Below are 13,995 nucleotides of genomic sequence, written 5' to 3'. Positions count from 1 at the left end.
CCACATCATAGTCCATCTGCCACATTCTTTCTCAATTACTTAACTGGCCTACATCCCATTGCAATTTCTTCATGCCCCCCTTACAGCTTGCTTTCCTACCTAGCTTTATATCGTTGACAAAAATGGACACATTGCATTTGGTCCGCTCATTCACCTCATTCATTTAGATTGTAAATAACTGAGGCCCAAACACTGATCTGTGCAGCACTCTGTTAGTTATACCCTGCCATTGCAAAAATGATCTGTTTATTCCTCCTTCTGTTTACTGTCTGTTAGGCAGTGGCGTAGTGGTATTGTCACTGTACGAGTAACCCGGAGACCCAGGGTTTCTGGGCCACCACGGCAGAAGGAATTTGAATTCAATTAATAAATCTGGAATTAAAAGCTAATCTAATGATGGCCATGAAACCGTTGTCGATTGTTGTAAAAACCCATCTGGTTCACTAATGTCCTATAGGGAAGGAAATCTGCTGTCCTTACCTGGTCAGACTGGCATGTGACTCCAGACCCACAGCAATGTGGTTGCCTCTTAAATGCCCTCTGAAATGGCCTACAAAGCAGATCTAAGCTCTGCAGTCCTGCCACATCCAGTCATGAATGGTGGTGGACAATTAAACTAACTGGAGGTGGCTCCACACATATCCCCATCCTCAATGATGGGGGTGTCCAGCACATCAGTGCAAAAGATGAGGCTGAAGCATTTGCGACAATCTTCAGCCAGAAGTGTCGAGTGGATGATCCGTCTCGGCCTCCTCCTGAAGTCCCCAGCATCACAGATGCCAGTCTTCAGCCAATTCAATTCACGTCACGTGATATCAAGAAACGACTGAAGGCTATGGGCCTTGGCAACATTCCGGCAATAGTACTGAAGACCTGTACTCCAGAACTTGCCATGCTCCCAGCCAGTACAGCTGCAACACTGGCATCTGCCCAGGTATGTCCTGTACACAAAAAGCAGGACAAATCCAACCTGGCCAATTACTGCCCTATCAGTCTACTCAAGATCATCAGTAAAGTGATGGAAGGTGTCATCAACAGTGCTATCAAGCGGCACTTGCTTAACAATAACTTGCTCACTGACACTCAGTTTGGGTTCTGCCAGTGCCACTCAGCTCCTGACCTCATTACAACCTTGGTTCAAACATGGACAAAAGAGCTGAACTCAATAGGTGCGGTAAGAGTGACTGCACTTGACATCAAGGCAGCATTTAACTGAGTATGGCATAATGAACCCTGGCAAAACTGCAGTCAATGGGAATCAGGGGGAAAACTCTCCCCTGGTTGGAGTCATACCTAGCGCAAAGGAAGATGATTGTGATTGTTGGAGGTCAATCATCTCAGCTCCAGGTCCTCACTGCAGGAGTTCCTCAGGGTAGTATCCTAGGCCCAATCATCTTCAGCTGCTTCATCAATGACCTTCCTTCCATCATAAGGTCAGAAGTGGGGATGTCCGCTGATTGCGCAATATGCAGCACCATTCCTAAATCTTCAGATACTGAAGCAGTCCATGTCGAAATGCAGCAAAACCTGGACAATATCCAGGCTTGGCTGATAAGTGGCAAGTAACATTCGCACTACACAAGTGCCAGGCAATGACCATCTCCAACAACAGAGAACCTGACCATCTTCCCTTCACATTCAATAGCAGTATGATCGCTGAATCCTGCACTAACAACATCCTAGGGATTACCATTGACCAGATACTGAACTGGAGTAGCATCTAAATACTGTGGCTACCAGAGCAGGTCAGAAGCTAGGAATCCTGTGGCAAGTAACTCACCTCTTGACTACCCAAAGCCTGGGCACCATCTACAAGGCACAAGTCAGGAGTGTGATGGAGTACTCTCCCCTTGCAAGGATGGGTGCAGCTCCAACAACACTCAAGAAGCCCGACGCCAACCAGGCACCCCATCCACAAACATTAACTCCCTCCACCACAGTGGCAGCAGTGTGTACCATCTACAAGATGCACTGCAGCAATGCTTCAAGGCTCCTTAGACAGCACCTTCCAAACCTGTGACCTCTACCACCTAGAAGGACAAGGGCAGCAGATGCATGGAAACAGCACCACCTGCAAGTTCCGCTCCAAGCCACACACCATCCTGACTTATAACTATGTCGCCGTTCCTTCACTGTCGCTGGGTCAAAATTCTGGAACTCCCTTTCTAACAGCACTATTGGTATATCTACACCCCAAGAGCTGCAGTGGTTCAAGAAGGCAGCTCACCATCACCTTCTCAAGGGCAATTAGAGATGGGCAATAAGTGTTGGCCTAGCCAGCAACGCCTGTATCCCATGAACGAATAAAAAAAAACCTCAATCCATGCTGAAATGTCACTCCCAAACCCATGAGCCTTAATTTTATGCAACAACCTTTTGTGTCCTTATCAAATGCCTTCTGAAAATCCAAATATACTACATATACTGGTTTCCCCCTTATCTAGCCTGCTAGTTACACCATCAAAAAAAACTAATAAATTGTCAAACACTATTTCCCTTTCATAAAACCGTGTTGTCTTTGCCTATTCGAATTATGGTTTTTCTGAATGATCTGTTACCATATCCTTCGTAACAGATTCTAGTATTTTCCCTACAACTGATGTCAGGCTATTTGGCTTATAGTTCCCTGTTTTCTCTCAACCTCCTCTTTTCTTGAACAGCAGGATACCTTACAATCCATTCTGGAATCTAGGGAATTCTGGAAGATCAATACCAATGCATCCACTATCTCTGCTGTCACCTCTTTTAAAATCCTAAGATGTAGCCCATTAAGTCCAGGAGAGTTGTAGGCTTTTAGTCCCATTAATTTGTCAAGTACTTTTTCTTTGCTGATATCAATTCCTTTAATTTCCGAACTCATATTGGACCCTATGGGTCCTCACAGCTTTTGCTATGTTGTTTGTATCTTCTACTGTAAAACAGACACAAAATCTAGACGGATAAGCTGATAAGGTTAGGTGGAAGAGTCATAGAATAGTACAAGACAGGAGGAGGCCATTTGGCCCATCAAGCCTGCACTGGCTCTTTTTAAAGAGCAATCCAATTACCCCCACTCTTTAATAAAAGCAAAATACTGCGGATGCTGGAAATCTGAAATAAAAACAAGAAATGCTGGAATCACTCAGCAGGTCTGGCAGCATCTGTGGAAAGAGAAGCAGAGTTAACGTTTCGGGTCAGTGACCCTTCATCGGAACTGACAAATATTAGAAAAGTCACAGGTTATAAGCAAGTGAGGTGGGGGTGGGGCAATAGATAACAAAGGAGGTCTAGATTGGACCAGGCCACATAGCTGACCAAAAGGTCACGGAGCAAAGGCAAACAATATGTTAATGGTGTGTTGAAAGACAAAGCATTTGTACAAATTAGCTGTTAATACATTGAATATTGAACAGCAGCAAGTGCAAACCTGAAAAAGAACAGTGGGTAAGCAAACTGAACAAACTAAGATGAAATGAACTAAATGCAAATAAAAAAGCATTGTAAAAAATGTAAGAAAGGATGTAAAAAAAAAGGAAGAAAAAAATAACTAAAAATGTAAGTAAACTGGGGGGCTGTCATGCTCTGAAATTATTGAACTCAATGTTCAGTCCGGCAGGCTGTAGTGTGCCTAATCGGTAGATGAGATGCTGTTCCTCGAGCTTGCGTTGATGTTCACTGGAACACTGCAGCAATCCCAGGACAGAGATGTGAGCATGAGAGCAGGGGGGAGTGTTGAAATGGCAAGCAACCGGAAGCTCAGGGTCCTGCTTGCGGACTGAGCGGAGATGTTCCGCAAAGCAGTCACCCAGTCTGCGCTTGGTCTCCCCAATGTAGAGGAGACCACACTGTGAGCAGCAAATACAGTATACTACATTGAAAGAAGTACAAGTAAATCGCTGCTTCACCTGAAAGGAGTGTTTGGGACCTGGGATAGTGAGGAGAGAGGAGGTAAATGGGCAGGTATTACACCTCCTGCGATTGCAGAGGAAGGTGCCCTGGGACGGGGACGAGGTGGTGGGGGTAATGGAGGAGTGGACCAGGGTGTCGCGGAGGGAACGATCCCTTTGGAATGCTGACAGGGGAAGGGAGGGGAAGATGCGACTGGTAGTGGCATCACGCTGGAGGTGGCGGAAATGGCCCCCACTCTTTGCCTATATCCTTGAAATATTTTCTTCGGGTTTTTTTTTTTTGTCCAATTTTCTTTTGGAGGCTAATATTGACTCTGTATCCATGCTATCGGACGGTGCTTTCCAAATCCTAATGGCTCGTGTTTGTTAAAAAAAAAAAGTTCCTCGTGCCACTTCTGGTTCTTTTAAACATGAGCCCTCTAGTTTTGACCCTTCAGCCATTGGAAACAGGGTAAACAAAGAGTAACTTTCTTAAACCCTTCATGATTTTAAATGCTTATGTCAGATCACCTCTTCGCCTTCTCTGCTCCTATGAAGAACAACCCCAGCTTTTTCAGTCTGTCCATGTAACTGTAATCCCTTATTTAGAGTCATAGCACTGAAACAGGCCCACCAAGTCTGTGCCGACCATCAACCACCCATTTATACTAATCCTACATTAATCCCATATTCCCTACCACATCCCCACAATTCTCCTACCTACACTAGGGGAAATTTACAATGGCCAATTTCTCTATCAACCTGCAAGTCTTTGGCTGTGGGAGGAAACTGGAGCACCCGGCGGAAACCCACGTGGTCACAGGGAGAACTTGCAAACTCCACACAGGCAATACCTGGAACCGAACCTTCATTGCTGGAGCTGTGAGGCTGCGGTGCTAACCACTGTGTCACTGTGCTGCCCTCCTGGAACTATTCTAGTGAATCTCTCTATATTCTGTCCAAAACCTTTCATATCCTTCCCAAAGTGTGGTGCCCAGAATTGAACACAATAAGCCTGGCACTGAACTCGTGTTTTATATGGATTTAATATTAATTTCTGGTTTTTGTATTCTATGCCTCCATGGCTCTATGTTTATGTCTATAAAGTCCAGGGGCCCTCTGTTAATTGCTTTGCTAACCTGTCTTGTCACCTTTAAAGATCAGTGCACAAACACCCCCAGGTTTTTCTCGTTTTGTACCCACTTTAAATTGTACCATTTAGCATGCATTATCCCTCCTTATTCTTCCTATCAAAATGTATCATGTCTCACTTTTCTGTGTTGAATGTCATCTGCCATATATCCACCCATTCCACCAGCCTGTTTATGTCCCCTTGATGTCTGTTGCTCTCCCCTCATTGTTTTGCCTTCATCTTCTCCTTTAGGAGATGTTCTTGGTCTCTCCTCCTGTGGTGATCCCAATTTCTATAATCTTTGACTCCTCTTCAGGAGGGGTGGGAGGAAGCCCGTGTGGAACATAAACACTAACAGAGACCTGTTGGGCTGAATGGTTGTTTCTGTGCTCTAAATTCTATGTAATTAAGATGGATCTATACCTTTAAAGGCTGTGTTTGTGTGTGTGTGTGTGGTGTGTGTGTGTGTCTCTTTTCCCCCCCCCCCCCCCCCCCACTACTATCCAGGGGTCCATGGCTTTGTTGGCATGAAGCACCGAACTTTGATTCCTAGCCTCCTTAGTTGGTCTCAGCCAGAGCATTGGTTGTACAGTGATTGCATTCCCCATCCCCCTGCTCTGCTCCCTTTCTGTAACCTACTCTCACTGCAAGTGAGATTCTATGCTGGCATCAGAACCTTGTACCGTGACTTCAATACTTGGTAGTTGTGGTTGTTTATCCCATTAGTCTGCTTTTTGAAATTTCTTTGTGTTGTTTGGACCTTGTGTAAATATATACTTGTTGCTTCTCTCCTAAATACATAGGCGAACTTAATCCTTTTTAGAAATTGTTAATAAGGGCATGGTGGGGAAGGGATAGATATGGAGGAAATGGGAAAGTAAATGGAGCAGAGATAGAGAATGGGGAAAAAAATACATGATTTAGAAGAGAGGGGAATGAGGTGGAGATGGAGCATATTGAAGAGTGGGGAGGAGTTGAGGATAAGGGAGGAAAGAGGTAGAAGAGATCGAAGATATAGAGAAGCAAGAGAGACAGGAAAGGAGAAGATGGGGCATATTGATGGATAGGATAGAGGACAGGGGAAGGCGATAGAGGAGAGTGCAAGGAAATAGGTGAAGTGGATTATCATATCATTACTTTTTAAAGTAATGTAAATGAAAATAATCCTCAATTTTCAGTCGCAGTAATTAATAGCAAAGGTTAATTGGAAGTACTTCATGAGTATGATGTAAAATGCATGTTTATGACTTCGTCACTCAGTACATTTTCCAAAATGCTTTTCACATGACTCCAAAATATGGTGCTCTAATGGGAGTTTACTGTACTTTGCTTTAGGAGCAGTTATTGTTTCTACTCCCCAGGACATTGCTTTGTTGGATGCACAGAGAGCAGCAGAAATGTTTCGAAAAGTTAGTGTTCCTGTAAGTACAATTTATAGAAGTAATGACTTGTCTCTGTTAATGATTTAAAATGAAATCTGGATATGAATAATTTATATAATACTCTTGCTGCTACATAATGGTATTGATTTCCTGCAACAATAAAAATTTGAAGAATTCAAAGCCAACTCACAGAAGAGTTTGTGCCTTCTGTGGGTTAGGAATAATTTGGTTACACAAAAGATAGAATGGCTAACTGTCAAAGCAGAGCCTAAAATTCCTTTTAAAAGGGAATTAGATGGTAGTTTAAAAGAGGAATAGTAACATATGAGGAGAAAGTATTTGGGGGAAAAACTGCATAGACTTCATTAACTCAATTTTATTGAACAAAAAATTGGGCCATCAGATATGTCTGGACAGTTATAGACTTGGTCCAAGTGTCGAAAGTAACATTTTATAAAAGTTATTTTTAGAACCAATAGAAATATTACGGCACAGAAGGAGGCCATTCAGCCCGTCATGTCCGTGCCAGCCGAAGAAACTATCTGCCCAATCTAATCCCAGCTTCCAGCACTTGGTCCATAGCCTTGCAGGTTTCAGCACTTCAGGTGCATGTCCAGATACCTTTTAAAAGAATTGAGGATTTCTGCCTCCACCACCATTCCTGGCAGTGAATTCCAGACGCCCACCACCCTCTGGGTAAAAAAACGTCTTTCTTCATGTCCCCTCTAATCCTGCTACCAATCACCTTAAATCTGTGCCCCCTGGTAATTGACCTCTCCGCTAGGGGAAACAGGTCCTTCCAGTCTATCTAGGCCCCTCATAACTTTTTATACCTCAATTAAGTCACCCCTCAGCCTCCTCTGTTCTAAGGAAAACAACCCTAGCCTATCCAATCTGTCCTCATAACCGCAATTTTCAGACCCTGGCAACATTCTTGTAAATCTCCTCTGTCCTCTCTCCAGAGCAATTATGTCCTTCCTGTGAATTCCCTATCAATTTTCTTCCCTTTCCCCTTGGTGCTAATTTCTTCAGGAAGTACAATTTCATGAGTGTTAAGCACCTTCCTATGCTCCGTCTAAGTGACCATTCCCCATGTATGAGCCCAGACAGTGGGGTTATTACAAACTATCCCAATCCTGTATGCACAGACGTAACGGTTGGAACTTTGACTCCTTTATTCACCCTCCCTGTCTGAAGGACACTGAGGCCTTTTATATCCTCTCCCCCCACCCCCCACCAACTCTCTTATTGGTCCTAGTGAGAGCAGTTACCTCCATGGATTAAACCTGGAAATTTCCTGGTCTTTATAGCTGAACTACTCACTGTGTCAGGAAAGCACTAATTTTAAAACACTGTGCTTAATGACTTGTCTTGTGCCACCAAGTTTGATGTGGGAAGGAATATTGTCCTTTGGCTGAAAACTGGTTCAAAAGTCTTCTTTTATAATTAATCACAGCCCAGTGGCGCAAAGATTAATGTAGTTATATCATAGATGAGATCAAGTGCAGTAAGTTTTAAAAATATTTTAGGTCTCCTATTTCAGTGTATACAGACTGTCAAAATGATCCAATATGGCAGTATTGTGGAGTGAGCACCACTGAGGAATATTCAAGCTTTTAATAGCTGTCATGCTTTGGGTTATCGTGTATTTTAAAACATTTAATTTTGGCTCACTAATACTTTATGGCCTTAAATGTCCACTTAAAAATCCACTTAGCAGCAGGATGATCTATGTATTAAAACAACCATGTTCTTGTAGAAAGCATGTTATTGCACTTGCTCAGTGTGTGAGATCCACTACTGCATTTATACTTTTATTTTGGTTCAGTCATTATTACAGAATGCAAAAACACAAGCACTTATTTTGCTGTAATGAATGTATCATTTTCTGTACTAGTTCCTTGCACAAAGCAGAAAAAATAAATTGGCTTCTTGAAAAATATATTTTTTAAGATAAGCCCTTGATTTGAGATACTAGCTACTGAAAAATGTCGTGAAGGTCCGTTTTCTAAGCTAACAGTAAATTGGATGGGTTACCCACGGGTTTGTTCTGCAAATTTTGTGAGCTGGTAAAGTATGCTTGCCATGCCATACTGAGATGCAGGTGTGTGGACAGCAAAACTATTTGCAAATTGTTCTGTTTGAGTAAAATTGTTGCACTTAATGTATGCAAAAATTGAATAAGATTGTATTTTTTAAAATGGTAGAACCCGAGTTTTTGACTGAATAGGAGTACTAGTCTATTACTCAAACTAGGTCTGCTTCATTTCTATGCTAAACATGCTTTTGGTCCTGATGCTGAACACAAAAAAGGTGTACATAACTCTCTTATGTGGTGATCAAGCCATTGCCGTAATTCATCTCAAGTATGTTTGACTTGTGGCTTTGCTGGTGATTGACTGAATACATGTGCCTTTGGATTTTGAAACTTTTGTACTAAAGCACAGAAGTAAACAAAACAGTTATCAAATTAGGGATGTTTGGTGTGCTTTGGAACTATTGCCATTTTAGGCACCCTGCACCAGCATGGAACACACACCAGTTAAGTATAACGTGTTTAAATGAATAATAAAATGCCCTTTTATTCTGCCTCAGTATCAGAGCAGCACCCATTACCGCACCAGTTGTGAAGTGTCACAAGTGTCAGCTGTGGCTCAGTTGGTAGCATTGTCACCTGAGTCAGAAGGTGTTGGGTTCAAGTCTCACTCCAGGACTTGAGCACAAAAACCAAGGCTGACACTGAAGGTGTTGTCTTTTGGATGAGGCATTAATCAGAGGCCCCGTCTGCCCCCTCGGGTGGATGTAAAAGATCCCATGGCACTATTTCGAAGAAGAGCAGGGGAGTTATCCCCAGTGTCCTGCCTTAATCAACATCACGTTGCTGTGCTGTGCGCAAGTTGGCTGCTGCATTTCCTACATAACTCCAAAAGTGCGTCATTCGCTACGAAGCGATTTGGGACGTCCCGTGGTGGGGAAAGTATAACTGCAAGTCTTTTTATATTCACCAGTATAATATTTTCACTTTGCCACACCAACTTGCTTATCTATTCCTGAATAAAATGGCCAAATAGTTCCACATTTGAGATCACCTTGAGCCATGTGTTCATGTCCACAACAGCAATTAGCATTTATATAGCACATTAAACTTTTTCTTTGAAGCAACTTGGAATGCTTTTTTTTTTAGAGTGGAAATAGATAGGGGGCTGGATATCAAACTGTGAGGGAGAAGTTAGAAAGTCTAACCAAAAGTGGGTTGAAATGGTAAGTTTTGAATATGTTTTAAAGGTGGAGAGAGAAAAATGAGATGCAGAGGTTTAAGGAGTTCCAGAGATTAGGGCCAAGACAACTTGAGGCACTTGATACAGATAGGGAATGGGTGTCAGTCAGGATGGAAGGGTCAGGAAGGGGTGCAAAGCTGGAGGAGGCTGCTGAGAGAGAGTGGAGTTAGGCAATAGAAGGATTTGAAATTGAGAATTTCAAATTTTATGTGTTGGAGACTAGGAGCTAAATATGTTAGAGAGTGGGATAATTGGTCAGTAGGATTCAACGAGGGATAAGATAAAAGGTGCTGAATTTTAAACAAGTTCAAGTTTGTGTAGAATGGGTGGATGGTGAGGAGAGCTTGGAATAATGAAGTCTAGAGTATTCAGAGAGATTTTGCAGAGTTGGAAGCAAGTAGTCTTATGCAGGATGTTGGACTTAAAGATCTGTTTTTGGTTGAATAGGAGGCCAGGGTTTTGCAGTCTGGTTCAGCGAAGCAACTGGCTTGCAAGGAGGAATGGAGTTGCTGACAAAGAAGTTGACTTCCTATCGGGGACTGCTAATGCTGGTTTCAGATTTCCTGATGTTCAGTTGAAGGAACTTGACACATTTGACTCATGAGACAGACACCATCTGACCGCCTGGTCGTGGGATCAGAGAGGACGGTGGAGCAATCCAAGAAAAGCAGTGTGTAGTCGAGGAAGTGGTGGGGGCCACTAGATCATTGAGGGGACTGAAGAGGTAGTGAGTTGCAGCATGAAGATTGGTGGAGATGCTTTAGCTACCTTTTGGATAGAAAGGAGTAAAATCTTTCAGTGGCATTCTCATGACCTCAGAAGAGCAAGGTTGATAGAGGAGGATGGGAATGTTGACTGTTTGTTTAATGCTGCTAAGGCGGGGGTAGGGGTTGTGATGGTGATGTGCAGAGCTCAAGGATGGATAATGTACCATAGTCACAATCACAGACAATGCAATTTGTGATTTTAGCTAAAACTCTCCAGGTCTATAACCAGGGCAGAAGCAAGACTACAGGGATTTGAATTAAGAACTTTGATAGAAATGGGCATGGAGCTGGGATGCAACAATGCTTTCCAAGATCTTTTATACCAGAGGGGAAGCTCGGGAGATTGCGCAACAGTGGAGAGAGTGGATGGATTACCTCTGAGCTTTTTTTTTTAAGAGATACAGCACTGAAACAGGCCCTTCAGCCCACCGAGTCTGTGCCGACCATTAACCACCCATTTATACTAATCCTACACTAATCCCATATTGCTACCACATCCTCACCTGTCCCTATATTCTCCTTTTGTGGAGGTTGGTGGGGGTGGGGGTGGTGGTGGTGGTGTAGGTGGTGGAGTCAGGGCAATCGTGGTTTTGAAAGGGAGAAGATTGGTACCTGAAGAAAGAGGAAGTTGGGTGGGTCGGCAGCTATACAAGTGAATTGTGGGTCTCACCAGAGATGAGTGACATGTGAGGAGATGCTGCAGATATCTGAGGATCAAAATTGAAGTGGGTGAGACACTTGGTGGTAGGGATGTTGGCAGAGAGACCAGCTGAGGAATTGATAGCAGCGGCTGCATAGGTAGTCATCGAGTGATACAGAACTGAAACAGGCCCTTCGGCCCACTGAGTCTGTGCCGACCAACAACCATCCATTTATACTAATCCTACATTAATCCCATATTCCCTCTCATATCCCCACCATTCTCCTACCACCTACATACACTAGGGGCAATTTACAATGGCCAATTTACCTACCAACCTGCAAGTCTTTGGCTGTGGGAGGAAACCGGAGCACCCAGCGGAAAACCACGCAGTCTCAGAGAGAACTTCAAAACTCCACACAGGCAGTACCTAGAACCGAACCTGCGTCGTTGGAGTTGTGAGGCTGCGGTGCTAACCACTGTGCCGCCCAGCTTTGGAGACCAAAATATCTGAGTTCTTTCCACTTGAAATTGGTTGGAACAGTGGAGTTGGCAGGCAGAGGAGTGACACTGAGCATGGGTTGGGATTGAGACCACCCAAATTTAGTTAACACAGGACTTTAACCTCCAACAGAGGAGGCTTTCATCCCATCAGTTACGCTTGAATTTGATCCTAAAACAATTGTTTTCTCATCTATGATAGAGACTAGTTGTACTGGATATTAAGTAATCTGCCTTTAGAGTCAGGCTGTGAGAAATTTGTTTTTTTTTAAATCTGGTCACTGTATTCAATGGATTTTTAGATGTTGTTTTTGTTTACAGCATTTGCTGTTCGTGCTAATAGTCAATTGCTGTTAATGAGAGAAAATGCCTCTCCAGAGAAGGATCCAAAGCAGCCATGTAACTGGAAAGTTGTGAGGAAGCATTTGAATTAATTCCCAGTGGAATTGAAAACTGCAGTAATTCCATATAAAAGTTTTATTAAAAAGCCTGCATTCTCTAAAAATAGATTTACTGTAATCTGAGCCGTCAATTATGTATCAACAGTAAACATGCTGATGGAAACAATTTCTCCACAATTTGAATAATCACGACTAAAACTGTTCACCTGCAGCGAGGCTTGCGCTTTATTAGTTTGTCTATTTCTAGCGTTAAAATCTATAGAAATTGTCATTTGCTTAACAGTTACCTTGTCTTTTTTGTGCTTGAGTTACATTCTTTCTATCTTCTGTGCTTATCAGTTCTTTCTTGTGACAGGTTCTCGGCATTGTTCAAAACATGAGTGTCTTCCAGTGTCCCAAGTGCAAATATGAGGCTCACATCTTTGGCGCTGATGGCGCAAAGGCGCTGGCAACAAAACTTGGGCTAGATGTCCTAGGTACAGATCCAAATTAGAGATTGTTAATATTAAGTTGACTACGGTATGATGTGTGCTGAAAAATAATTGACAATTTTGTATTTTTTATTACAACTATACAGGGTAATCTTATTTTGTCTGCAGGTATGTTTTTGTAGTCGAGCTGTAACCCAAAACTGGAAAAACAGTTCTGATTTATCTTTTATAGGTGATATCCCATTGCATATAAATATAAGGGAAATGTCTGATAAAGGTCAACCAATTGTTGTATCTCATCCAGATAGTCCTGAGGTATGTGGTGCTTTGATTTTTTTTTGACAAATGGCAGCAGTTTTTTCTTTAAATCATGTCCAGATTTTCGTTCCTCATTGTCTGTCTAATAGATGCCAACCATTATGATCCCCATAGAGACCACCAATAAACAAAAAGAATCGAATCCATCAATTGATCCCAATTTAGGAAACCAAACCAAACGGACAAGATTTCAGTTTTACAAATTTTACTTTAACATTCAAACCAAAGGCAACATACATTAAATATGAAGCAACAGACAGATCACGATCAATGTATAGATTACAAATTATACCTTAACTATCAAGTACAACAGAGATGGGTGTCTCGGTTTCACTGGGCAGTCCACCCAGTATATATGGCAACAATTACAATCACAGTTCTTCACAACTCTGATGTTCCTCAGGTAGCTTTTCAGCTCCTTTCTTCAAGGATTTAGCCACTGGTTTTTTTTCCAACAGCAGTTCACTCTCAATCCAAACTCCATAGGTGCAGTCTTCACCACAAGGCGCATTTCTCCAGAACCTCTTCAGCTGTGCTCACGATAGTCTTGATGGCATGGATTTACCAGTCTTCCTTTAATCCGAGTCCTTCAGTGACAACCTATGCACTGTGTGGCCAGGTTTGATTAATTAACTACTTTAATTAACAGAAACAGCTCCTGGATTCAGTCTTCACTTTCTTCTGCTTGCTGTCCTTCCACTCCTGGCTGATCTGCCTGGTCCGAGGAGGACTCTGTCTCCTTTTATCTGTTTCTTATCAGTTTCCCTGGAAAACTGAATTTGTATTTCCATTTTCAGTTTTTGTCTCAGTTCGCGTCTTTAAAAGAAAAACAGCTTTGCAACCACTGATTCCATCACACAACAATATTTAATGTAATGTCTGCATTGTGTTTTTAATGTATTCTCATATTACACTGTCTAAACTTCAGAGGGAACATAGCCAATTGTTTAGTGTACTTCAATATATCTTGTAAACTGAAATTTAACACAAAAAATATGGAATATTAAAAGAAAGCAGTGCCAATCTTTTTTTAAGCTCTTCAGTGGCGAGGAATGGTACAGAGCTGGAATTACAGATTGAATTTCTGTACTGAGTTAGTTCATCCCAACCAGGTCAGAATTTGGAGCACCTAATTTGGAGCCTCTGTCCCTTGACTTCAAAAGGAGTAAATCAGCCAGAATTGCTTGTTGGATGGCTACCCAATAGCACTGCGCTTGGAATAAATGCGTTGTCTTTTTATTCTTGAATTGCATTTTTTCTTAAAATGGTTTATTTAAAA

General features: G+C 42.4%; 1 protein-coding gene across 4 annotated transcripts in view; it reads left to right on the top strand.

Moving 5' to 3' along the window:
• Positions 1 to 13,995, top strand: part of nubpl (nucleotide binding protein-like) — a 48,669-nt gene that overhangs the window by 29,870 nt on the left and 4,804 nt on the right. For 3 of the 4 annotated variants that reach the window (XM_068039342.1, XM_068039340.1, XM_068039343.1), the window contains 3 exons: positions 6,334 to 6,419; positions 12,323 to 12,443; positions 12,631 to 12,713. In XM_068039342.1, coding sequence (XP_067895443.1) covers positions 6,334 to 6,419; positions 12,323 to 12,443; positions 12,631 to 12,713 — 290 coding nt within the window. The remainder of the gene's footprint in view (positions 1 to 6,333; positions 6,420 to 12,322; positions 12,444 to 12,630; positions 12,714 to 13,995) is intronic. The other variant, XM_068039341.1, reaches the window with a different exon arrangement.

Source organism: Heterodontus francisci, chromosome 9 (assembly GCF_036365525.1).
Source record: "Heterodontus francisci isolate sHetFra1 chromosome 9, sHetFra1.hap1, whole genome shotgun sequence".
In the NCBI taxonomy this organism is placed as follows: Eukaryota; Metazoa; Chordata; class Chondrichthyes; order Heterodontiformes; family Heterodontidae; genus Heterodontus; species Heterodontus francisci.
Note: the sequence above shows the minus strand (reverse complement) of the source record. Positions and strands in the feature narration are given on the sequence as shown.